This window comes from Psammomys obesus, unplaced genomic scaffold, assembly GCF_907164565.1.
Source record: "Psammomys obesus unplaced genomic scaffold, mPsaObe1.curated_primary_1811, whole genome shotgun sequence".
Lineage (NCBI taxonomy): Eukaryota > Metazoa > Chordata > Mammalia > Rodentia > Muridae > Psammomys > Psammomys obesus.
This window is the reverse complement of record NW_026593286.1, coordinates 7783241-7810840: the sequence shown is the minus strand read 5'-3', so window position 1 is coordinate 7810840 and position 27600 is coordinate 7783241. Positions and strand designations below refer to the sequence as shown.

Here is a 27600-nt window from a genome sequence, read left to right as displayed (position 1 = left end):
TTAGGCACTTGGAACAATGAGCCAAGAGGGCAGGCCTGGGCTAGAGAAGTGTGTTTAGGAATCAACAAATCTTATACAGTGATTAAGCCCAAGAAAAGTGGGGTCTCCTGTAAGATGAGGGGATTACAGGGTCATAATGCTACAGGGGCATCTTACTCTTACCAATGGAGGTAACATGTTAAAATGTCCTCATTTTACATAGCCCATTCTGCCAAGTTTTCACTCGTTATGGCTTTGTGTCTTTCCCATTTGCCTTATTCTTGATATTTGTTTGCCTTTCTATTTTTCTCTGCCCGTACTGTTCTCCCTCTATATTTCTAACTTTTATTTATTTAGCACAGGTGCACACAGAACATACAAGACACACACACACAGCACTGTATGACAGTTAGGAAATAACTCAACAACTGGGCCGTGGAGCTCAAACTCAGGTCATCAGAGTTGAGAACTATCTTGTTGGCTCCCTCTGTATTTTAAAATAAACTCACTTTATTTTAGGGCCAGGAACAGGGTGAGGCAGAGGTGGCATTTTGAGCATAAGTACTCAACATGAGTACTAAGGTGGAAAGAGTCTGAGTACTGAGAAGGAGAAGGAGAAGAAGAGAGAGGAGAGGAGAGAGAGAGAGACACTCCTCACCACACTTTGTGCCCTGGGGGACTCTCCTTGCTGCACCCAGTGTCTGCCCTTTTGCCCTTCCTGGATGTCTCAGGTCATCCTTCTCTGCTATGTTTCTTGCCTGATCCCCAGTCTTCACCAGAAGTCTCCCCTACCCCCCTGCTCAGTCCTCTATCAGAAGGTCTTTCTCCTGGGCTTCCTTCCAGGAGAGCTGATAGGAGATGTTCTACAGGATTGGCCTGTTTCATTTGAACTTCTGAGAAGGAAGGTTCATGTCATGTCATCCCTCAGCCAACATGGTAAATGTTGGGCTCCATGCTATTCTAAAATCTGCCTGCCTGCCCACCATGGCTACTTATTTTCTCTAGTTGATATCCCCCTTTTCCTCTCCTTGCTTTCTCTACCCAGGGGTACTCCTCCATTAAGGAGAATAATATTCTATTGCCTTCCCCTCCTTACAAGTGTTAAAATCACACAGAGTCTGTAGCATAAAGCCCATGTGTCTGGGTGGGCATAGACAGCACAGAAAAACACCAGAAATAAAATGTTTGCTCTCCTAAGAAAGTAAATGTTTGCTATCCAAGAAAAGCAGAGGATAATTTTAAAAATGAGAGGAGACATAAAAAGCTAATTTAAGAGCAATCCAATAATTACTGCCCAACCTCCTCCTACATCAGACTGAACAACTGTATGCATGAAAATTCCTTCCTAATACCTAAGGGAACCAAGTGAGTGACCATGGCACCTACCTGAGGCAAGAAAATAAGAAAAGACAATATTGAGGAGGGTGGAGAAAGCAACTTTGAACTCTCTCTAGTCCCAAGCAGGACAGCAGGGAAAGAGATACCTTCCAGCTGAGGGCAGGACAGAGAAGTCAGAACCAAGCTTTGCCTTCAACCTGACACTGCTGCTGCCCCAGTGAACTGGATACTAAGCAGCCTTCTACGAGCTCCAAGCTAGTGCTGTGACATGAGCCTCCAAGCCCGCTACACCCCATAGTCTTGGCCAACAGCTCACCTCACAATCTAGGCCTACTTCCTTTGTAAAGGAACAAAGGGAGAAAAAGTTAGAGAAAAAGGTTACAGAAAAAGATGTAAATGTCCATGTAGAAGCATGAAGGTCTCCGGTCTGATTTAAGATCTACCACAACAAATAAGGTTGAATTAATATGAATAATCACCTATTAGAAAGGGAAAGTATCAGATGTCTTACTAATCTGATAGGCAGATGCTCTATTGCAATTATAACTCACAGCCATGTACAGACACTCATAGCAAACATCACTACTCAATGGTGAAACAATTTTCCTTCACAGAAGGATACCCATGCTCAATGCTTCTATTCAATAGAACTATGAATGACCAACAGGAACACAAAGAATTTCCCAGCACCATAGTCAGGGAAGTGCAGTGTCCCGAGTGGAATAAAACATAAAGTCAAGTTAGCACATGAGAGTCATCAAAGAGGAAGGAGCCTCAGGAAGGAAGGATCTCAATGGAAATGCCTCCATGAGATCCAGCTGTCAGGCATTTTCTTAATTAGTGATCAATGGTAGAAGACCCAGCCTATGGCGGATGGTTCCATCCCTGGGCTGGTGGTTCTGGGTTCTATAAGAAAGCAGGCTGAGCAAGCCAGGGGAAGCAAACCAGTGAGCAGCAGCCCTCCATGGCCTCTGCATCAGGTCTTGCCTCTAGCTTACTTATCTCAAGGATTTCATCACAGTAGCATTTGTCTTTAAAACCCAATTTTACTTGGGGTTCCTAAAGCCTCTCCTTTCTAACCCCCTAGTGCTAGGCAGGAGAGAGAAGGTCAGTGGGGAGAGGGAGCACAGACCCCATTACTTCTCCTGGCTGATTAGGATCATGGGTTCTTTTGTGGCTATACCAATCTCCATCAACAGCAAACACAGCCAGCACTCTCCTCCAAGCCAGTGCGTTGAAAGGTTTCTCCCATCTGCCTGCTCCAAATGGCCACGCTGTCCATCTCTGGCTTCTCCAAACTGCCACATGCCACACCTTCTCTTTCTGGGCTCTCATATTTATATTCCTCAGAGACCTACATCATACCCCTCCCCATGCTGTACGAGGCAGGTCACTACCAGTTGGCAAAGACCGTGCCTCGAAGGGGGCAATTATCAGCTGTGGGCAAACTAAAGCCCAAACTAAAATCCGACCCTTGGGATTAAGACAAAAAGATATTTACATAACATAACTGAGTTTTTGAGGAAACCAAAGCTTCCATTATAAATTGCAGCAATAGAAACCCTGACTAAGAATGACACTAAGAAACTCCAGTGAGATACCACCTCATACCTTTTAGAATGGATATAACCAAAAAGAGAAGTGAGAGGAAGTGGAGGTGTTGCTGTGGAGGAGAGGGACACTGTGTGCTGGGAGTGGTGATGTAAGTCTCTATAGCCATTACAAAAACAACAAACAAACAAACAAACAACAACAAACAAACCCCGAAACCAAAACAGCATGGAATTTTCTCCAAAAAAAAAAAAAACAAAAAACAAAAAACAAAAAAACCCTGAAAATAAAACCACCATGTGATTTGACAATCCTCTCTACGGTTGAAAATAACCCCGAGAATTAAAAATCAGCTTGCTAAAGCGGTGCCTGCACTTGTTACAGCCTGACAAGATGCTTGACAAGTGTCTCCATGTACGGATTCAGCCTAAATAGCTGCCAGCAGCTGGAGAAAATGTGGTATCCACACAAGATAGACTTGCAGTTAGCCTTAAAACGAAGGAGAGCCGATCAGCTGAGACAACGTGGACGAACAAGAGTATTACACGAAGCAAGCCAGGCACAGAAGAGCAAAAGCTGCACCATCTCACTTTAGGTGGCTTGTGAAAGGGTCCGACTCAGAGAGTAGAGTGCCAGTGAGGAGGGGGACCGAGGCCACAACGAACACGAAGTTTCAGTCAGGAAGAATAACTTCAAAATGGTCCACTATACAACATGATAAGAACATACTGTGTTCTCAAGATCGATGCATTTTAAGTATTCTTACCACACCAAAAAAAAAAAAAAATGTATATGAGGCAATACGCATACCTTCATGGTAGCCATTTCAGAGAAATTGCTGGGATTGAGCCAAAGACTTCACACATGCTAGACAAACATTCTACCACTGAGCAACACTGCCAACCCCAAATATACATAATACTTTTTCCATAGTCAGTTTTGAAATGGTTAAGTTTTTTTTTAAAACAACAAACAAACAAACAAAACAAAACTCTACCAAACACATATAGACCATCTGAAATGTTATTTAGTTGGACTTCTAGTCCATAGGAATCTGAAGACAGACAGACCACCGGTGAGGTCCCACAGAGCTTCGTTCTTTTCCAGTTTCTATCATTATTCCTCACCCTGCTTCTCATCTTTTTTTTTTTTTTTTAAGTTTTATTTATTATTTATACAGTATTCTGCCTGCCTGTGTGCCCACAGGTCAGAAAAGGGCGCTAGATCTCTTTATAGATGGTTGTGAGCTACCATGTGGTTGCTGGGAATTGAACTCAGGACCTTTAGGAAGAGCAGCCAGTGCTCTTAACCCCTGAGCCACCTCTCCAGCACCCTCATCTCTTGATTCTACTTCTGGCTCCATCTGCACGTATGGCTACGCCTACCCTGGAAGGGGTTTGTGCCTTGTGACTCCCTGGCCAACTCCTCTGACTGTTTAGCTTCTTTTTCCCCCAGCAAGGATTTTCCAACTCTTCGCTTCTGAAATGAAAGGAAAGGGTATCCCCCATACTCATGGTGTGTGGGCTGGTTTGTTTGTCAACAAAGCAAGAGAGGATCGTCAGAGACTCTTGACTGAGAAAATGTCCTCTATCTGATTGACTTGGAGCCAAGTCTGTGGGGGCAGCTTGATTAATGATTAACATGGAAGGGCCCAGCCCACTGTGGATGGTGTCAATCCTGTGTTGGTAGGTCCTCATGTATACATAAGAAAGTAGGCTGAGGAAGCCGTGGGTAACAAACCAGGAAGTAACTTCCATGGCCTGTGCTTCAGGTCCTGCCTCAAGTTCCTGTCCTGATGGCCCTTCATAATAGACTATGAGCTGTAAGATAAACTAAACCTTTCCTCTCCAAGTTGCTCTTGGTCATGGTGTTTCATCACAGCAACAGAAAGCAAACACATGGGATGAGTCAGCAATGTTTATAGAGTAAACAAGAACAGACCATCAGACCAGGAGGGATCCAAAGGTGACCAGGTCAGGCTTCCTTGAGAACAGCTCTTACTAGGTCCTAAGGAGAAGAAATCAGATGTTTATGTCAGGAGCTGAAGCAGGGGTTCTCTCTTGTCTTTATGATGTAAGGTCTAAATAGCCCCTTGAAGTATCAATCCAGAGTTTATCTGGAGCTGATAAATTCCCGCTAGTTCTGGAAGTCAGACTCAGGTCATGAGTGTGGTGTCAGAGTCACCTCTGGTTGAGTAGAATCCTGCCCAGGCCACTCTAGCACCTAACGGTGATTGATTTGTCCTCATATGCATGGCTAAAGTATGTCTGCTTGTGTGCCCACAGCTTCTCTGTCCAAGGGCCTTACAGGACTTCCTAGGAGTCCATGGACCGTATCTCCTTTCATACAACACATACAACATCTTCCTTGTATATATCAGATGCCTCATCCCTGCTGGCCTTCTCATGACGATTCAGTGATGGCTAGTCTCCATTTTCTCCCCATTCTTTCTATTTCTTCCTGAAATTTCTCTCATTTTCCCTCCACTTCTGTTTCATGTTTCCCATCAGATTAGCAGTAGAGCCTCAAGAATGCAGACTCTGCCTTAAGAACACGTGGCTTTTCACTTTTTCATTTGACCCCTTGAATATTCCACACACGGTCTCTCTCAATTTTAGCTTCCTCACCCATAAACTGGGCATCTAAATAATACCAGTCTTTGATGGCACTGGGCTAGACAGTATACAAGAGTAAATGCTAATCAAAGCAAAACAAAAAAACCAACAAAAACTATCAACATAGCTCCTTTTGTCATTGTCCTTTATTCTTTCTGCTCTTTTCATAGTCTTTGCTCTTTTTGTGTCTGTCTCTCAAAGAATCCGTGTGCTCTTTCCACACTTCCACCAATTTCTCACAGAGAGAGAGAGAGAGAGAGAGAGAGAGAGAGAGAGAGAGTATGTGTGTTCCTCTATATATCTTTCTTCTGGGATATTTTTGCTCTCAAACAACCTTTTTCATGTTTGAATCTATCTCTTCTGACATCAAGTGTGACACAGAAACATAGGAAGAATGACAGTTTTGGTCCTTATCCCCTGTTCCTGGCCAGAAAAGTGATTAAGGTGAGAAGGGCATCAATCTACTCTAGCTCACAGCCAGCCTTCCTCAGTAACACCCCAGTGTGTGTTAAAGAGGTGAGGTCTGGAAAGTCCTGAGGAATGGAGGGCTGGTGGCCAGGGGAACAAAATCAAGAGTTGACCCCTGACCTCCATGGTGAGAAGAGCTAGAAGTTGCCTTGATCACACCGCTAACGATTTCATTGATCATCCCTGTGTAACACAACTTTTATTAAAATCCTAAGTGACTCTGTTCAGAGGGATTTAGAGTTGACAAACTCCATAGTGCTGGAAGGGTGCTGTGCCCAGGGATGGTCCTCTCCCATATGGTGATTCTCCGTGTGCACACATGTGTGTGGAGGACAGAGGGCAGCCTTGGGTGTCATTCCTCAGGTGGTGTCGGCTTCCTGCTTTAGAGATGGTTTTTCACTAGCCTAGAATTTGCCAACTTGCCTGGGCAGTGAGCTCAAGGCATACGCCTGTCTCTGCCTCCCTGTACAGGATTACAGCATGTGCCCCTGTGCATGGGCTGTTTTCCACACGAGGTCAGGGGATCAAACACAAGCCCTCGTGCTTGTATGCACATTGCCAAATGCGGCATCTTCTCCCCTCCCCTCGCCCAATCTGGCGATTTTTGCTCTATAACTTTTACAATAAATAGTAATTAATGTTTCCTTGAGTTTCATGAGCTGTGCTAACCAGTTCTGTAGGCTGATGGGGTATGGTGATCTATGATTTATGGGCAATTGCTCAGAAGCATAGGTCACACCCTGAAACTTGTAACCAGCATCTGAAGTGGGAGGCAGTCTTAATCACACTGAGCCCTTTATCTGAATTTAACTAATTATAAGATACCCTGCTGTAGTCTGGAGAATTGGTTGTGTGGGAAACCCCTCTGGTGTCGGAGGTCAGATAATGTATGGGCTCAGGCAAAACAAGGGCATCTCTCTTACAGAGCGTTTCCACTTTGGTGCCACCAGAGACCACACTGCTTCACCCTTCACAGTTTCACACTGGTCGTCTGCTCTAGGGGCTTTTCTAAACCACAGCTCCTTGTGAGCAGTCACTCTCTTTCATCTGGATTGCTGACACTGGGTTCATATTCTTCATCATTGGTCCAGGGTGACCATCTGATGTCATGGTTGCTCTGCCAGGACCCCACACCCCATCAGAGGCAGGTGACAGTTTGGATCTCCAGTGCCCCACCTTCCCAGGCTCGTGTATTAGAGGTCTGGCCCTCAGAATGGCGCCCATGGATGCTGGTGCCACCTTTCACAGGCAGAGCCTAGTGGAAGGAAGTTAGATCACTAGGGTGTACCCTTGACGGACCACAGGCACCTCATCTCTTTCCTTGCTTCCAGGTCCCCATGAGGTAAACATCTTTGCTTCACTCAGCTCCTTGCTTTGATGTTCTGTACTAATGGGGCTGGTGAGATTGTTCATTGGGTATAGCCACTTGTTGTCCCTGCTCCTGGAAGTCTGAGTGCAATCCCTGGGATTCAGATGGTGGAAGCAGAGAACCAGCTAGCCACAGGTTGTCCTCCTACCTGCCCGTATGCACACCAGCTGGCTCATACACAAATACCCACACACCATAAGTTTAAATAGTGAGGACAAACCATCTGGGCAGAAGTCTCTAAAACTGTGAACTCAAATAAATTGACATGGGTTCTGTTTGTTTTACTATGTAAGTTGGTGGGCCTCAAACTCACATTCCTCCTGCCCCAGAATTTTGAGTGCCTAGCTTCTTCTGGGTAAGTAATCACAGTACAGGAAAGATAACCCCAGGCTCATACCAACTCCCCTCCTTGCCTTCTCTATTTCTTTCCTGACTCACACTTGTCTAACGATCATCTTTATTTCCTATTCTCAGAGGCAATAAGAAGCTTTCTCCAGTTGACATTACCTTGTTTGAGATTTATCTCGGGGTTCAGGTCTCCTTTGTCACTTCCTTGGGAACACAATGCATTCAGTAATACTTAAGTGGGAGAAGGAGAGGGAAAAAGAGGATAAGCCATTAGAGATCTCCAGAAGAGACAAGAAGCAACATTTCAACATTATACATTTAGGAATTTCTAGTCCTCTAATCATTCCAAGTTCAATAGGTCCCACATGACAAAATTCACCTATCATGCCCTGGGACAGAGAAGATTCCCACAAGGAAGCCTTTATGCTTCCCACAGAGAAAGAAGACACTCAAGGTCAAAATTAATAATTAGAAGATACACAGTGATCTGTGTTTCTCTTCCAGTGTTCAGAAGTTGGTATACTTCCAAACAGGAACAATAGAAGCAAAAGATGGCTTCCGGGTTGTCACAGGGGTAAGAATAAATGGGGGAGGGGCTTTCCTGGGTGGAAGGTCTAGGATCTGGCACATACCTAAGGGAAGCCCCCTGCAGCTTTAAAGGTGGGTGAGATGGAGTTGAAGACTGGCTCACACATTGTTGATTTCTATGAGCAGGTGGTGCTAAAGTAAGATGGATCCTGCACCCCCAGCTGCGCTGTCACTCAAGGTGGGTGCTAGCCAACCTGATGGACTGTGACGTATGTCAGTATAAGGGCTCGCGCTCAAGAGACACAACAGTGCTACTGTACTGGGACTCAGCACTTCTAATCCTATCCTCCTCTACATAGCCTGATGCTGGTGTGGCTCTCACTGCCTGGAGAGGCTAAGTGCCCAGCTGAGCAGACCTCCAAAGGGTGCCTAGCAGAGCCATTAGACATAAGCTTTAAGATGATGTATGGCATGTTAGTTTTATCCCCAATTGCACTGCACAATATATGGCATACAATAAAAGCTTAATATACACTTGTTGGGGAAAAAAATGGGCTGTGATCTCAAAGGTTGATACTAAACCCAATTACCATTATTAAAACTTTTGGAAATGGGTTCCAAATCAGGGTAATTCTCCATGTTGACCTTACAGAACAATTCCTGCAGAACCTTCATGTCAAATATCTTCCCCAGTTCTTCCAGGGCTCTGTAGATCACTCTTTGTAGAGGGACCAGGTTTCTAAAAGACTCTTGAAAATCCTTAAAAACAATGAGTGGAGAAAATTTAAGTGCAGGCTTCCAAGTCCCAGAAGAGCCCTAGAAATAATTATGGTTAGTATACCCCAACCCCCTCCAAACATATCTTCTAGTGGGAAGTTTTGTATTTCCATGACTGCTTCATGAAACAAGTTAATATTTTCTCTGTGAAAATAATCACTGGTGATGTCAAACTACCACTCTCATTTACATGACATTTAAGAGGGGCCTCCTTTGAAGGGGAAACATGAGTTAGAGGTCAGCATGGGGCTGGTGGGATTGTTCATGGGGTGTAGCCACTTGTTGTCCCTGCTCCTGGAAGTCTGAGTGCAATCCCTGGGATTCAGATGGTGGAAGCAGAGAACCAGCTAGCCACAGGTTGTCCTCCTACCTGCCCGTATGCACAGCAGCTGCCTCATACACAGATACCCACACACCACAAACACACACATGTACTCATAAGTAAATAAATAATAAAGGTAATAATGTTTCTAAAGGTGTGGAGGGCTGGAGAGGTGGATGGCTCAGGGGTCGAGAGTGCTTGCTGCTCCTGCAGAGGACCCAAGTTTGGGTCCCAGCACCTTCACGCCAGCTCACAAACATCTGTACCTCCAGTTCCAAGTGATTCAGGGTTCTTTTCTGGCCTCCGTGGGCACCACACACACAAGTGGCATGCACACATAGATGCAGGCAAAATACTTGTACATGTGAAAAGAAAAAGAAATACATCCTTGAAAAAAATGGCTCATGTATAGCTAAAAGCCAAGAGACTTGTGGAATAGACTTGGCAGGTTGTCAGTGCTATTCTGTCCTCCCACTGGTACTGATCTGACCTAAAGAAAACAGGGTGTCCATTCCCTCTGATTGCGAACTGTACCGGAGGGCAGAGTATTCATAAGGCAAAAGAAACACGTGAGGGGCTGAAGAAATGGCTCAGTGGTTAAGAACACTGGCTGATATGCCAGAGGTCCTGGGTTCAATTCCCAGCCCCCACATGGTGGTTCATAGTCATTTGCTTGACTCCAGTTCTGTGGAATCTGGTGGCCTCTCTTCTGACCTCCAACGGCGCCAGGGACACAGGCGTGCACAGGCAAATAGGCAGACAAAACACTCGTGCCCAGAAAACAACATAAATGAACAGTTAAAAAATTTGTCCTAATAAGACGCTCTGTAGGTTTTAATGTTCTCAAATCTTGGTGGCTTTTAAAAAATAATTTTTATTTTATGTACATTTTTGTTTTGCCTACAAGTGTGAGGAAGTCAGATCCTCTGGCATAGAAGTTTCAGGCAGCTATGGCTGCCATGTGGGTGCTGGGGATTGAACTTGGGTCCTCCAGAAGAGCAGCCATTCCTCTTAACCACTAGGCCGTCTCTGAAGCCCCAAATCTAGGTTTTAAATATAGACACTTATTAAAACAAAATGTGCTAACTGAAATTTCAGTTTGATAAAATAATTGAACAGTTAATTAAAATCACTTTTGATTTTAGCTTGTTTACTTTTTAAATTTAGTTTAAATTGCATCAACTACATGGTATAAAATGCAGAACACATTGCACTTCCATGGAGAACCTCCATTCTGATCTAGCTTATCTTCAACAACACTCACTGATTCCAGAAGGTGCATGGAACACCATTTCCTCAGATAAAAGTAGGACCATCTCCTGAAGCCTCTGCTTCATCTCTCTTTTATTCCTGGAGAGAACACTTCCAGAAATATTTACATAAGAGGTATTACTCACAGGAAACCAAGAATTTAAATCTGAGGCCATAATTCTGATTCACAAATGATGAATTTATTATTGTAACCAATATGTCTACAAAATGCTATGAAAATCCATGAGCTTACTTTATCAAAATGAAGCCTGGGGCCTGGCGAGATGCCTAAGTGGTTAAGAGAATGTGTTTCTTTTACAGAGGAACTAGGTGCCATTCCCAGAACCCACATCAGGTGGCTCAAAACTGTAATTCCAGTTCCAGGGAACCTGGAGCCCTTTTCTGAACTCTGTGGGCATCAACACTTATGTGGACACACACACACACACACACACACACACACACACACACGGACACGGACACACAAACATACACATGCACATAAGGAATAAATTCTTTTAAAAAATTAAGTCCAACCTTAAAAACCGTCAGTCATTCAGTCTGAAGTTTGGTTCCAAGATATCAAAGTGTAACTTAATTTGGGGCTTGTTTAGCAGGTTATGATGCAATAAACTTCACTTACGTGATACATTTTATTTGTGATGAGATTTTGGTCACGGAGGCCCTCAAGGAAAGGAAATGGCTTTTTAATTGCATGTGAAATCGTCACTTTTTGTTTTTGGAAGTGCAGGAATAGAGGCTTAATGAAAAATGTCTCTGTGTTCTCAGGTTTTGTGGACATCCTGGAGAGGGAAAGATCATAGGAAAATTATCATCACAGCTATAGATGCTTGTGCAAACCATAAAGTTTTTATATGAAAGAAAGACTTTGAAGAACCAACATGCATAAGATAGAGGGTCTTGAGTTTACCCTATAAATGAACTAGCTGGGCTGGATCCTCTGAGTTCAAGTGAGACCGACCCCGCCTCTGTACATAAGGAGTGATCAAAGGAGAACCCCAGCATCAGCCTATGGCTTCCCCACACACATGTGCTCTTACACATGAGAATATTTGTATGAACATGAATGTACACTGCATACAACACACACACACAAAACAAAGCCAAACAGAATGCTAATTTATTTAATTTTTATTTTATGTGCATTAGTGTGAAGGTGTCAGATCCCTTGGAATTGGTGTTGCAGATAGTTGCGAGCTGCCATGTGGCTGCTGGGAACTGAACCTGGGTCCTTTGGAAGAGCAGCCAGTGCTCTTAACTGCTGAGCCATCTCTGCAGCCAACATAATGCTAATTATGATTCAAGAATTCTACTACTAGGTGTTGTCCTACAGGACTGGTGAAAAGAAAAATCTCACCAACTTACATGCACATATTTCTGGTGGCTTTATTGATAGGCAAGAGATAGAAACAACTGAAATGGACTTTAGTTGGTGAGTAGAAAAATAAAACTGGACAAACTATACCACGAAATATTATTCTGCAATAGAAAGGAACAAAGTTTTAGCAATCTACAACATGGATGAATCTCAAAAATATTTTTTCTTAGTGAAAGAAGGCAAACACAGAAGGCTACATAATGTATAATTCCATTCCTATGAAATGTCCAGACATGAAGTCTATAGAGACAGATGTACCAGTGGTCGCTTGGACTAGGGGAGACAAGCAAGGACTGTGCACAGCTGTGAGGGATTCTGTTAGGGATATGGGAAGGACTAAGCTCCACATCTAGACTGTGGTGCTGGGTACCCAGCTCTGTAAAATGTCACTGGATTTATATTCAAATGCATATATTTTACTGCAAATAAACTTTGCTGTCAGACATAAAAAAGGATACTTAGAAACCTAATAGAGTAAGGAAGCTGACAATCGCATTTCTCCCACGGAGCACAAAGAAAGGAGGAAACTGTGAATGATGAACACACATTGTGTCCTAGTTGGTTTGGATTTTTAAAATTCCAAGTTTTGTTTTTTGCCACCTTGATATTAGCTGAAGTTTTTTGAAAAGAGGAACTTGAATTAAAAGAAATGCCTCCATTCATATTGCCTGAGGACAAGTCTGTGGAGCATTTTCTCGATCGATAGTTGATGCGGGAGGGGCCAGCCCACTGTGGGCATTGCCACCCCTGGAAACATTGTTCTGGGGCACACAAGAAAGAAAACTGACGAAGCCAGTATAACCGTAGCATCTGCCACAGCATACCGCCGTTGCGGCTGCTTCAACTCCTGCCCTGACTTCTTTCAATGATGGAGAGTGCTGTGGAACTGTAAGCCAAATAAACTCCCCCCCCCTCCAAGTTATTTTTGGCCCTGGTGTTTTATCAATGCAATAAGAAACCCAAGAGACTGCAGGACCGGATGCTTCCATAGTCTGAATAGGAATGACAGGAGGTGACAGACAGCATTTAGGTTAAACAGACATCTTGTTGCTGTCAGGATCTCTATGACCTAGTTCCCAGCACAGACTGGCCAACCCGAAACTACCCCCGTGCCCTCTCACACACAATAACTGGAGAATGAGGCTGAACCTTACCCGTGGGCCACAAAACCCACATCCGAGGGGCAAGAGAAGCAGTGTCACTTTGACCGCATTGTCCCTCCTCAGCCTGGGGTGAACCTAAGTTCCTCTATAGCTGGGAAACAGAAACAAAGGAGAACATACAGCTCCCCAGAACCCTCAAGTGCCCTGCAGGAGGCCTCCATCTTGCTCAGTGAAGAACACTGACTGACGCAGCAGACCACTGAAAAATAACAAATGGGGTGCAGATGACACTCAAGGATGGAGCCCTGTCTCCACTATTGGTGGCACCCTATGGGACAGTCCAGTCAGCTGTGTGGGCACGCACACACACACTGCATTCACATACACACATGTAGACACATACAGCATGCACAGTCACAGACTGCATTCACACATAGACACGCAATGCATTCATACAGACACATACCCAGCATTCAGAGACATACAGACACACTGCATTTACACACACATATACACTCACTATGCACACACACAGCATTCATATAATGCACACAAACTCACTGCATTCATACACATACACACACACGATTTTTTAAAATTTAGAATCGACAAGAAACAAACCTACTAGAACTTAAGTCATTGTCATGAGGGAGAGTTGGAGACAGCTTTATGACTGCAAAGTTAAACATCAGAAAGAGAAAAGCATTGGGGAGGCTGAGATAGTGTAGACTCCTTTTTCCTAAAAATGGAAACATACTAGAGAAGAAACTTTTTCTGAATAAAGATAGACCTAAATCTGTTATTTGAAGAACACAGAACTGTGGTCAAAACAAAACAAAGACTGATGCCAGGCCTGACAGGGCAGGCCTATAAGCCCAGCTACTCAGGAAGTTAGGCAGGAAAACTACAGTTTCAATCTCAACCGATTGAGATTCTGTCTCAAAATAAAAAAAATAAAATAAAAAGGGATCTGGCAGTGGAGCTCAGTGGTAGGGAACTTGCCTGGCAAGCTGAGAGCTCTAGGTGCCAGCGCAGGTACTGCAAGCAGAAACGCAAAACCTCAACAGTGCTTGATTTTCTCAGAGGCTTCCAGTGTCACTTTATATGTGGACACTTCTTTCTTACAAAATCAATACTTAAATTCAAATTCTAACTTTATGAAAGACAAAACTCACCATACACGGTGTTAAAAGACAAGGGAGAATATATTTACAGATTCTGAATACATTTAGTAAATGTGTGGAAGAACGGATAACACCTGACTAAAGTCAGGGAAAATGGACCAGTGACAGGAGAGCAAACTTAGTGCCAGCACACGAGGAAAACAACCTGATTCCTACTTAACAGGGAGAGTGGAAGTTAGCACACATCTCTGGTGCCTTTGCTCACTTTGGCTGAGAGAGAGAAGACTCCTCATCTCATTTGCTACTGGCAGGGAAGTTCATTGCCTTTGCCTCCTCCTCACAAGCCATTGGCAGCATCTATGAGCAAGTTGTCATTAATGTCTGTTGTCTCAGTAGTTCCTCTTTTGTTCATTTTTGATACTAGACAAAATACTTTTTGGTTAGCATAATGAAGCATATGGCCACTGTTCTTACAGCTTGTTGGTGACAGTGAACAAAGTAGTGACCTAAAGTCCATCAAAGGAAGAGTGGTTTAAAGCTCCTGGGAAGGACTGTCAAGATGGCTCAGCTGGTAAAGGAGCCAGCATACAAGAATGAGAACTTGAGTTGGCTCTCAGCAACCACATGTGTAAATGCTGTCTTTATTTCCTCAGGTGATGGGATGAGATGAGAGCCATAATCAAGCTTTATGAAAACACGGTTTGGCCAGAGCCCAGTAAGTTCTTATCTAACTACCCCTACGTCTGGAATCTACTAGCCTCTGTACAATTTAATCTTCTTGAAGCCCAGACCTTGAAGGCTTCAGCTTCTAGCCTCCATCTGCTAATCTAGGCCTAGAATTTTGTCAGCCTTCTAGACTTACTGCTGAATAAGCTTACCCTTTCTAGCTCTGTCTGAACTCTGGCTAGCTGGTTCAACTCAGAACTGTTCTGGCTGTTTTGACTCAGAACTCCTCTGCAAGCTGACTGATTCAACCTGAATTCTCTCAACTTTTCACTGGATTGATCTGTTTGGGAAAACTGCCTTTGAACTCTAGGAACTGAACTGCATGACCGTAACTGTACTCAGCTGAACTGCAACAAACTACACTGGACTGGACTGGACTGTCTCCAGGAATGAACTTTGTTGCTCTGTATGCATTCTCTTAAGTATATTTTCTTTCTTGTTTGGTGTATCCTATCTCTGATTCATTCTGTCAAATCTTTCTCTGTCACTCTGTCTGTCCCTTACTAGTCTATCCCTCAATTAGATGTCTTCGGGATTAAAGGTGTATACTAATTCAACTCAGAGGGATTAAGGGTGTATATTCCATCCAGAGGGGCTAAAACTGTGTTCTAAGGGCATGTGTATATTCCAGCTGGATAACACAGACCTAGTTCTTTGGATATGATCCCTTGCCAGGGTAGCCATGTTCCTGGATTAAAATTCCTCTACACATGGAAGAAACAAAGAATCAGTACCTGTACTTTGCCCCTGACTCCATGGCACATGCACAGCTGCACACGTGAATAAACCTAACACAGAATTATCAATCTCTGGGTTCACACACCAGTAATCTAAACAGCAGGAAACTGTCAGAAAGAACAAAGTAAATGAACATGCATTATGGTGAGGACTTTGCCAACGCTTCTGCTTTTTAAATAAGTTAAGGCTCAAAACACAGGACAATATAACAAAATGAAAATATGTATTGCATATTTATGAAGACAAATAACACACCGAAATGCACAGAAAAAGATAAAGGTCAACAGTTAATGAATGACTGCTCTTCCAAAGGCCCGGAGTTCAGTTCCCAGCACCCATGTCTGGCAGCTTATAACCATCTGTAGCTGCTACTACAGGGGGCATCCTCTTCTGTCCTCCAAAGGTACCTGCCTTAATCTCTCTCTCTTTCACACAAGTACACATGCACACACACACACACACACACACACACACACACACACACACACGTACCTCAATAAGTTATTTTTTTTTTTAGAAGAAAAGGAATATCCAGGTATGGTCATGCACACCTTTAATCCCAGTTCTTTTGAGACAGGCAGGTGGATCTCTGTTGTGAGTCTGAGGCCAGCCTTGTCTACATTGTTTCAGGTCAGCCTAGATTACATAATAAAAAGATCAAGAAATCTTAAGGTGAGATTAAAAAAAAAAGTTAGGGAAGCTGGCACCCAAGGAGTGGGGTGAGCTACGAGGATTAAAAAAATTTTTTTATATTTCCACAGGACTTGAAAACTTATAAAACACATTTTATTGTGAAACAGTCCTGATGGTACAGGCCTGTAGCCCCAACCTATAGAAGACTAACTACGCAGACGAACCCATAGAAGAACAGGACCACAAATTCAAGGCAAGCCTGGGCTGTAGAAGGAGTTCAAGACCATCACGAGTAACTTAGCAAAACCTCGAGTCAACAATTTTAAAAATAAATTGAGAGATACATAGTCAAGCATATTCAAGGCCTTAGGTTCAACTGGGAGACTGAAAAATAATATTACTTCCTTTGCACTAATAGAAACACAGACTATTATTACTTATAAGTAGCATATTTGAATCACTACTGCTAGAGTAAACAATTCTACCATTTCTTGTCAGAAGTACCATCCACCTGGAACAGAAAACTCAAGTGAAAATAGAAACATGAAGCTTGCCCTGGCCTTTGCTTTCAGAGGTCTTTTCTTTTCCTTTGTCTTCCATGAATGAGATTTGACAGTGGGAGCTCAGACTAGGAGTGAGCCTGGGGACAGCTTTCTAGGTGACAAATCCAACACATGAAGGAGATCAAGATTTGGGTAGAGGGAGAAACAGCTATTTACAATGAAGCCTCTGCTATTTGGCCTTCTTCCCATGAGGTAACCTAGTGAAAGCAGGGACAGGCAGAGAGACTGAGAGCGCCCAGAAGTTGTAAGATAATCACAGCCATGCCACAGAGGACAGCGGCAGGAGTCCCTGTTAGCCGTGGCCAGTGTCTCCTCTGACAGCTGAGCAGTGGCTGCCAACAGGAGAGTTAGGACTTGTGTACAGTAGGGCAAGCTGGGTTTGCCAGCAGATATCTTACAGTTAAAAACTCCAGATGTTCTCTCTCTCCCCATTCTTCCCTCTCTCCCCCCTCTCTCTTCATTTTGTCTCAATCTGCCCCACAATCTCTCCTCTCATACTATAGTGCAAAGCTTCTGCAGGTCAGGTGGTCTGGACTGACTGAAGCTGCAGCCAGTAACTCAAGACATAAACTCACCCACACTGTCAGAGGAAAAAGTCACAGAGCAGAAAGAAGACCCACCTGCTTCCTTCCTTCCAGCACCTGCCTGGAGCCTGAGACAGTGAACTGTGCTCTCTTGGTCTCTGCCCAGGCTTCCAGACTTCTGTGGCCCACAGTTGAGAGCAGGAAGTCAGCCTGAGTAGAAACTCAGCAGGAAGGGCTCCGCCCTAACTGGGAAAAGAAAAATGAAAGTATTTCCATAACCTCAACTGAGCTGTGGTGAGGGATTGCCCCTCTTTTTTTGGAATGTGGTGGCAGGGAGGAGGAGAAAGGGGAACCTAGAGGATTGCAAAGGGGTACACCAGGAACAAGCATATCCAGTTGCTGGGAATGTCTTATTCATGCAAAGACAACAAACAAACAAACAAAAAACCTGCACTCAAAGCAAACTGTTCTCAGTTACTCCTGTGTCTGGGAAGGTAGCAGAGTTTCCCTGGGGTTAGTTGTAATTCCATTTTCTGTCATGTCCCTGGTTGAAGAGACTTGGGTAGCAAGAGAGATGGAGAAAGTGCCAAACACTTTCAAGTTAGCTCTCAGGCTAGCAGGAGAACCAGGAGCCGGATCCTGACTGAGAGAAGATTTCTCATAGATCTAGTGGGTGAAAGGTGACCCACCAAGCTGACAGACACTTTGGGTCAGAGCCCTCTGTCTGCAGAGTTGTCACCCCAGCCTAAAACTCAAGGGTGGGAGGAAGCTGCAACCGTGGTCACCAGGGCAAGAGGATGAAGAACTGGTCACCCTTCTGGTGCAGATGTGATAATTCCTGATGGGCAGTCACCTCCAGTGAGCTCCTCTCGGAGGTCCGTGACGGGTCCTCAGCATCTATCAGGTCCGTCTCTGCTCCTCCTTTGGGAAGACTTTCTCTGAGGGACTTGGCAGACTGAGGTGAGCCTGCCCCTGTCAGGTCTCCCAGGAGTCTTCTCTCCTGCACAGACATTGGCTGTGTTCTCCATTCTCTCAAGTGCACAGGGATAGGCTGGTATGGGGCAGGAGTGGGTATGACTCACAGGAACAGCCTGAGGTCATGCTTGGGGTTAGACTTCAGGGGACTTTTTTTGCTCCACAGTGTAGCCAGCTCTCCAATTCTACTCTGTCAGGAACAAAACTTTTCTAGACAATTCTATCTTACTATAAATCTTGTGTTTGTGTGTCTATATGAGTCTCTGTGCACACGAGTGGTTGACATTGTGGGGTCCCCTAGAGCTGGAATTATAGACAGTTTCGAGTTACCAGGTGTGGGTGCTGGGAACCAAACCCAGGTCCTCTGGAAGAGCAGAAGGCCCTCTTAACCACTGAGCCATCTCTAGCCCCAAACATGTATTTTGACCCTCATTCTGTCTCTTCTTTTTGCCTGTCAGATGGTTTATAACCAGGATTAGGAAAAATGATAAACTTGGGGCTCTGAGCTTCTACACTTGTTTAAGCCTAAGCTTGTCTCTTTCCTCAACTTTTCTTCTACCTGTGTACCAGGTGAGCAAAGAGGCCAGAAGCCCTGACAATTCTATGATTGTGATGCAATTATTCCCGAGGTCCAGTGGGCTTTGGTGGCAACATTTCAGCTCTTAGACTGTGTTGAGCCTGAGCCAACCCAGACCTCTGCTTAAAAGCTAAGGATTAGAAACTTTGAATATTGTGGGCTTTGTGAGATGCTGAGGAGATAAAGGAGGAAACATGGCTAATCTTGTTGGAATAGAACAGGAAGAGATCCAGAGGCAGAAAAGAAAGAATTATTGGACAGAGGTCCACCTGAGGTCCACCTGGCCATCTTCTGGAGATCTGAGAAACTATCCATTAGAAACACATTGGAAGAAGCCCTGGATCCTGATAATGCAGCAGGAAGAAGTTGTTGTTATAAGGAATGGAAAAACTCAAATTGTTCAATTCTATCAATGAAGATTCATGAGCCAGATGCTGGGGTAAAAACCTACTAGCTCAGAGAGGCAGATAAAACAACCAGTTGATCTTCCCATACAGCTGATGTCCCAGAAGGAAAAAGCCAAAAGCCCAATGCCAAGTGCTCAAAGAACCCAAGAGCCAAAAAGCTATACTGCTAAACACAAAAAGCCAAGGGTCCAAGGCCAAAGAGCTAAAGAGTTCCTTCTATGTCTCTACACCGTCTTAAATACCCTTCAACTCAAAGCTCCTTCTTTCTTCTGTCAGCTGGTTTCTTGCTCCACTTCTTTTTTTAAATTTCATTTAAATTTATTTTTTAATTAATTACAGTTTATTCACTTTGTATCCCAGCTGTAGTCCCCTTCATCGTCCCTCCCAATCCCATCCTCCCTTCCTTTTCACCCATGCTCCTCCCCCAGTCCACTGATCCTAGTCTATCAGGTCTCATCAAGAGTGGCTGCATTGTCTTCCTCTGTGGCCTGGTAAGACTGCACCCCTTCAAGGGGAGGTGATCAAAGAGCAGGCCAATCAGTTCATGTCAGAGATAGTCCCTGTTTGCATTACTAGGGAACCAACTTGGACAGTGAGCTGTCATGGGCTACATTAGTACGGGGGTTCTAGGTTATTTCCACGAATGGTCCTTGTTTGGAGTATCAGAAAAGACCCCTGTGCCCAGATTTTTTTCTCTCTCTCTCGTTGTGGAGCTTCTGTCCCCTCAGGTCTTTCTATCACTCCCTTCTTTCATAAGATTCCCTGCACTCTGCCCAAAGTTTGGCTATGAGCCTCAGCATCTGCTTTGATACAATGCAGGATAGGGTCAGAGTCCCTCTATGGTAGGGTCCTGTCCTGTTCCCTGTTTTCTTTCTCTTCCAATGACCATCCTCTTTGCCTTTCTGAATGAGGATTGATCATCTTAACCAGGGTCTTCTTTCTTTATTAGCTTCCTTAGGTGTACAGATTTTAGTATGATTATCCTATATTATATGTGTAATATCCATTTATAAGTAAGTACATACTATGTACTTACTTTTTTCTGCTTCTGGGATACCTCACTCAAGATGATCTTTTCTAATTCCCACCATTTGCCTGCGAATTTAATGATTTCTTTGTTTTTAATTGCTGAGTAATATTCCATTGTGTAAATGTACAACAATTTCTGTATCCATTCCTCAACTGAGGGACATTTGCGTTGTTTCCAGCTTTGGCTATTACAAATAAAGCTGCTATGAACATCGTTGAGCAAATGTGCCTGTTGCACACTTGAGCACCTTTTGGATATAATTCCTAGGAGTGGTATAGCTGGATCTTGAGGTAGCACTATTCTAATTGTCTGGGAAAGCACCAGATTGATTTCCAAAGTGGTACAAGTTGACATTCCCACCAGCAATGGAGGAGAGTTACCCTTTCTCCACATCCTCTCCAGCATTGTCACTTGAGTTTTTGATCTTAGCCATTCTGATGTGTGTAAGATGAAATCTCAGGGTCATTTTGATTTGCATTTCCCTGATGACTAAGGATGTTGAGCATTTCTTTAATTGTTTCTCTGCCATTTGATATTCCTCTACAGAGAATTCTCTGTTTAGCTCTGTACCCCATTTTTAATTGGATTTCCTGATTTGTTGCTTTTTAACTTCTTTATTTCTTTATATATTCTGGATATTAGCCCTCTGTCAGAGAGGGTTGGTGAAGATCCTTTCCCAATCTGTAGGCAGTCGTTTTGTTCTGAAAACAGTGTCTTTTGCTTTATAGAAGCTTTTCAGTTTCATGAGGTCCCATTTATTGATTGTTGCTCTTAGAACCTGTGCTGTTGGTGTTCTGTTTAGGAAGTTGTCTCCTGTGCCAATGAGCTCAAGGCTTTTTCCCACTTTTTCTTCACACACACACAGCTTTAGTGTGTCCGGTTTTATATTGAATCTTTTATCCACTTGGACCAGTTTTGTGCAGGATAATAAGTATGGATCTATTTGCATTTTTCTGCATGTAGGCATCCAGTTAGACCAGCACCACTTGTTGAAGATGCTATCTTTTTTTCCATTGTATGGTTTTGGCATCTTTGTCAAAGATCAGGTGTCCATAAGTGTGTGGGTTTATTTCTGGGTCCTCTGTTCGGTTCCATTGATCCACCATTCTGTTTCTATGCCAGTACCATGCAGTTTTTATTACTGTTCTCTACAGTAGAGTTTAAGATCAGGGATGGAGATTCCTCCAGAAGATCTTTTATTGTAGAAGATTGTTTTAGCAATTCTGGGTTTCTTGTTATTTCATATGAAGTTGAGATTTTTTTCTTTCAAGGTCTGTAAAGAATTTTTGGTAATTTGATGGGAATTGCATTAAATCTGTAGATTGCTTTTGGTAAGATGGCCATTTTTACTATGTTAATCCTGCCAAGCCATGAGCATGGGAGATCTTTCCATCTTCTGAAATCTTCCTCTATTTCTTTCTTCAGAGACTGGAATTATTTTTTTTCTTCATACAAGTCTTTGACTTGCTTGGTAGAATCACCCCAAGGTATTTTATGTTATTAGTGGCTATTGTGGAGAGTGTTGTTTTCCTAATTTCTTTCTCGTCCCATTTGTCTTCTGTATTCAGGAGGGCTACTATTTTTTTTTTAAGTTAATTTTGTATCCAGGCACTTTGCTGAAGGTGTTTATCAGTTGTAACAGTTCCTGGGTAGAGTTTTTGGGGCCACTCAGGTATACTATCATATCATCTGCAAATAGTGATACTTTGACTTCTTCCTTTCTGAACTGAATCCCCTTGATATCCTTTAATTGTTTTATTGCTCTAGCAAGGACATCAAGAACAATGTTGAAGAGCTATGGAGAGTGGGCAGCCTTGCCTTGTCCCTGATTTCAGTGGGATTGATTTAAGTTTCTCTCCATTTAGTTTGATGTTGCCTATAGACTTAGCCAACTTATAGTATATTGCCTTTACTATGTTTAGGTAAGTGCCTTGTATCCCTGATCTCTCCATGACTTTAAACATGAATGAGTGTTGGATTTTGTCAAATGCTTTTTAGGCATCTAAGGAGATTAGCATGTGGGTTTTTTCCTTTCAGTTTGTTTATATGACGGATCACATTGATGTATTTCCATATATTGAACCACCCCTGCATGCCTGGGATGAAGCCCACTTAGTCATGGTGGATGATATCTTTGATGTGTTCTCATATTCGGTTTGTATTTTTGCATCAATGTTCCTAAGGGAGATTGGCCTGAAATTATCTTTTTTTGTTGGGTCTTTTTGAGGCTTAGGTACCAGGGTGACTGTGGCTTAATAGAATGAGTTTGGTAATGTTTCTTCTGTTTCTATTTTGTGGAATAGTTTGAAGAGTATTGGTGTTAGCTCTTCTTTGAAGGTATGGTAGAATTCTGCACTGAAACCATCTGGCCCTGGGCTTTTTTTGGATGGGAGACTTTTGATGACCACTTCTATTTCCTTAGGGGAAATAGGACTATTTAATTTATTTACTTGGTTTTGATTCAGCTTTGGTAGGTAAGTGGAATCGATCAAGAAAATTGTCCATTTCATTTAGATTTTCAAACTTTGTGGCTTATAGGCTTTTGAAGTAAGTCCTAGTGATTGTTTGGATTTCCTCAGAGTCTGTTGTTATGTCCCCCTTTTCATTTCTGATTTTGTTGATTTGGATTTCTGCCTTTTAGTTAGTTTGTCTATCTTGTTGATTTTCTCAAAGAACCAGTTCTTGATTTCATTGATTCTTCAAATTGTTTTATTTGTTTCTAATTTATTGCTTTCAACCCAGAGTTTGAGTATTTCCAGCAGTCTCCTCCCCTTGGGTGTGTCTCCTTTTTTTTTCCCCCCCTAAGGCTTTCAGGTGAGTCATTAAGTTGCTTGAATGAGATGTTTTGAATTTCTTCTTGAAGGCACTTAACACTGCTTTCATTGTGTCCCATAAGTTTGGGTATGTTGTACCTTCATTTTCACTGAATTCTAGAAAGACTTTAATTTCTTTCTTTATTTCTTCCCCGACCCAGCTGTCATTGAGTAGTGAGTTGTTCAGTTTCTATGTGTGTGTAGGCTTTTTGCTATTTCTGTTGTTGTTGAGGTCCAGCTTTAGTCCATGGTGGTCAGATAGAAAAAAAGGGATTATTTCAATCTTTTTGTATCTGTCAAGGCTTGATTTTTGACCAACTATATGGGCTATTTTGGAGAAGATTCCATGAGGTGCTGAGAAGAAGTTAAATTTTTTTGTGTTTGAGTGAAAGGTTCTGTAGATGTCTGTTAGGTCCATCCATGATCTCTGTTAGAGTCATTGATTCTTTGTTTAATTTCTGTTTTGTTGACCTGTCCTTTGTTGAGAGTGGGGTGTTGAAGTCTCCCACTATTAATGTGTGGGGATCTATGCATGGTTTAAGTTTTATTAATGTTTCTTTTACAAATGTGGGTGCCCTTGTATTTGGGGCATAGATATTCAGGACTGTGATGTTTCTTTGGTGGAATTTTCCTTTGATGAGTATGAAGTGTCCTTCTCTGTCTCTTTTGATTAATTTTGGTTGAAAGTCTATTTTATTAGATATTAGAATGGATACTCCTGCTTGCTTCTTGGTTTCATTTTCTTGGAAAACTGTCTTCCAGCCCTTTACTCTCAGGTAATGTCTATCTTTGTGACTTAGGTGTGTTTCTTATATGAAACAGATTGTTGGGTCTTGTTTATGCATCCATTCTGTTAGTCTGTGTCTTTTTATTGGAGAATTGAGTCCATCGATGTTAAGAGAGGTTAATGACCAGTGGCTCTTAGATTTTGATTTGATGTTGGTTGTGGTAATGTGTTTATGTGTGAGGCTACTTTTAGTTTTGCTGTAGTGAGGTTATTTATTTCCTGTGTTTGCCAGAAAGCAGTTACTTTTCTTGGGTTGTATTTTTCCTTCTAGTATCATTTGTAATGGTGGATTTGTGGGTAGGTATTGTTTAAATTTGTTTTTGTTGTTGAATATCTTGTTTTCTCCATCTATGATGACTGATAGTTTTGGTGGGTATAGTAGTCTGGGCTGACATCTGTGTTCCCTTAGGGTCTGCATGATATCCATCCAGGCTCTTCTGGCTTTCATAGTCTCTGTTGAGAAGTCAGGTATGATTCTGATGGGTTTGCCATTATATGTTACTTGACCTTTTTTCCTTGCAGCTTTTAATATTTTTTTTCCTTTGCTCTGTATACTTACTGTTTTGATTATTATATGGTGGGAAGATTTTCTTTTCTGGTCTAATTTATTAGGTATTGGCCTAATTTATTATTCTGTAGGCTTCTTGTATGCTTTCCTTTTATGATTTTGTTGAAAATATTTTCTGGGCCTTGGAGGAGATGGGAATCTTCTTTTTCCTCTATTCCTATTAATGTTAGGTTTTGTCTTTTCATGTTGTCTTGGGTTTCTTGGATGGTTTGTGTAAGGGATTTTTTAGATTTATCATTTTCTTTGACAGATACATTTATTTCTTCCATTGTATCTTCCACACCTGAGATTCTTTCTTCCATCTCTTGTAGTCTGTTGGTTATGCTTACCTCTGTAGTTCCTAACCCTAGTTTTTTTCCCTAAGTTCATCCTCTCCATGATTTCCTTCATTTGTGTTTTCTTTAATTTTTCCAATTCTATCTTCAGATCTTGAACCGTTTTGTTGATTTCCTTCACCTGTCTGAGTATATTTTCCTGTTTTTCCTTCAATTCTTTTACCTGTTTGTTTGAACATGCCTCTATTTCTTTTATTTCTTTCAGTGATTTAATCATTTCCTCTCTGAAGGCCACAAGCTGTTTGACTTCATCTTCCTGTAGTTCTTTACAGATGGCCATAATCTTGTTTGACTTTATCTTTCTCAATTTTTTACACATTTTCTTTGTTCCCTCCATTATTCTTTCCATTAGCATAGATGTAGTGTCATCTCTTTGAATTTCACTTATGTTAGGGTGTCCAGGGCTACTTGTCCCTGGATAACTGGGTTCTGGGGATGCCATATTGCTTTTCCTTTTGTTGGTTGTGCTTTTATGCTGGCCTCTAACCATCTGGCTGTTTCAGGTGTTGGCTGTTAGTTTCTGGTGCCTGCTGGAATCCTGGGGTGGGAAAAATCTCCTTGGCAGGATTCTGAAGGAGATCTCCTCACCTTTTTTGGGTATGGTTAACTGAATGTTGGTGCTTCTCAGGAATTGCCACAGCTCACCTCAGGCATATGGACCTGTGTGGTAAGTGTGGTCGTTGGTAGTCGGGGCATCTATCCTCTCACCAGAAGTCCTGGAGACAGCTGCCCTGCTGCTGGGTTTCTTGCTCTGAATTTAGTGAACTGCTGTTGCTGCTCTTACACTGTGTTTGCTGGGCACAGCCCTCTTGAAGAACCAGGGAACCCCGCAGTTTGGTCAGTTTAGCTAGGCATAACTGGTTGCACCTTGGAGCAGTATCTGGGGACTTCTCCAGCAGCTCTGAGGCTTTTGTAGGTCTGAGGTTGGAGCTCTGTGCCCCAGTCCATAAGCGGTAATCACTGGCAGGTGAGCGCAACACTCATGCATGCAGCAGGAGGCTAGAGCCTGGACCCCGAGGGAACGCAGAATCGTTTCTGGAGCTGGGTGTCCTGAGGTCAGACCCGATGTTTCTCCCAAAGTGGGGTTTCGTCCCAATGGGGAGACTCAGTCTGTGGTGTTTTGGGGTCCACAGTTCTGTTTGGGATGGTGAGTAGAGCACGCAGGCGCAGGTAAGTGGTTCTATGCTGGCGACTAGGCACCCACAGGAACCGGGGAACTTTTCCCAATAACTTTTTTTGGGGGGGAGGGGGGATTGACTGAGTACCTGTTTCCCACATTGTGGGGTTTTCTCTCAATAATGAAACCCAGTCTCTGGTGCCCTGAGGCCCACAATTTTGTCCGGGATGGTGAATTGGCCCATAGGCAGGTCTCTGGGCTGGTGGCTGAGTGCCTGCAAGACCCTGGGTCCTTTTCCAGGGATTTTCTATGTGACCTGAGGTTGGTCCCGATGGCTTTCTTCACCGTAGGGTTTTTTCTCGACTGGAAATCTCAGTCTCTGGAGTTGTGGTGCTCACAGTTCAGCCTGGGATGGTGATCAGATCACACAGGCTTGTGGCTCTAGGCTGGCGACCAAGTGCCTGCCGGGACCCAGAAATTCTTCTGGGGCTTCCCATACTGCAGGGTTTCCTCTCACCTGGGAACACAATCGCTGGTGTTTTAGGGCCCAGAGTTCGGTCTGTTGGTCGCTGTGCAGTCACTGCTATCCTGCTCGTCAGACCTAGTGTCCTCCCAGAGCTGCCATCTTGGATCCTTTCCATGCTCTACCTCTTGACCTAGGGTTACCTTTATGAAATCCTGCATTCAGAAAGCTCTTGGATTAAAGGTGTATGCTAGGGCTGAGCCACACCACAATCACCTGATTACAAAAAATGGAAAGCTCTTTGGTTAAAGGTGTGTGTTAGGGCTGAACCAGGCCAAATAAAAAACAGGTTTTTATAGTTCACAATCTCAGGGTTCACAATGGGATCAGCTGTCCTGCAACAGGAGGTGGAACGCTGAGCTCAGGGCCTCATGTCAGGGGAGTACCTACCTCTAGTCTGCGTCACTACCCATAGTCCTTAAGTTTAGCTTCTGTATCATCAAGTGGACAGGCACAGAGTTTCCCTGTGTGCTGGGCACAGATGGGAGACCCAGACACTCTGCAGCCCATTAACATCACACGTGTCTTCCTTCCACAGAAGCCTGCCACTGAAGACTGGCTATGTGCATGCCACACAGCAAGGAAAGAGCTAGTGACTTCCCTCTCTCATTTTCTTTTCGTCATTTTCTTCTTTTTTTTCCTTCTCCTGTTCTCTTCAAATTCATTTTTTCCACTTTTATGTGCATTGGTGTTTTGCCAGCATTTATGTCTGTATGAGGGTATCAGATCCCCTGGAAGTAGAATTATAGACAGTTGTGAGCTGTCCGTGGATGCTGGGATTTTGAACCAGGGTCCTCTGGAAGAGCAGGCAGTGTTCCTAATTCCTGAGACATCATCACTATCAGGGGGCAGAACCCACTCTTTGGCTGGAATAGACTCCAGCTAGATCCACACCACTTGCTAGTGGTTGTTACAGGTGGTAGTCTCCTTAGATGTCTATTCTGCCACCACTGATGGGAACCAAAAAATCTTTTTCAAGAGCTATGGAAACACCTTGGGAATGGTGACAGACATTCTAAGTTATGACACAATCTTAATACTTGACAGTCCATGAGCATATATGAGCTTTTGGCCTATTCAGAGACTCTTGGTTCAAATTGTCAGGGAGGCAC

General features: G+C 43.2%; 1 protein-coding gene across 4 annotated transcripts in view; it reads right to left on the bottom strand.

Moving 5' to 3' along the window:
• The window catches only part of LOC129683848 (nuclear autoantigen Sp-100-like), a 42871-nt gene extending 25306 nt beyond the window's left edge, over positions 1-17565 (bottom strand). For 3 of the 4 annotated variants that reach the window (XM_055616829.1, XM_055616828.1, XM_055616830.1), the window contains exons 1-5: positions 17453-17565; positions 11190-11349; positions 8787-8955; positions 7828-7899; positions 4810-4875 (exon numbers count right to left, since the gene is read on the bottom strand). In XM_055616829.1, coding sequence (XP_055472804.1) covers positions 4810-4875; positions 7828-7899; positions 8787-8955; positions 11190-11348 — 466 coding nt within the window. In that variant the 5' untranslated portion in view covers position 11349; positions 17453-17565. The remainder of the gene's footprint in view (positions 1-4809; positions 4876-7827; positions 7900-8786; positions 8956-11189; positions 11350-17452) is intronic. The other variant, XM_055616831.1, reaches the window with a different exon arrangement.
• Between the last annotated feature and the right edge of the window lie 10035 nt (positions 17566-27600).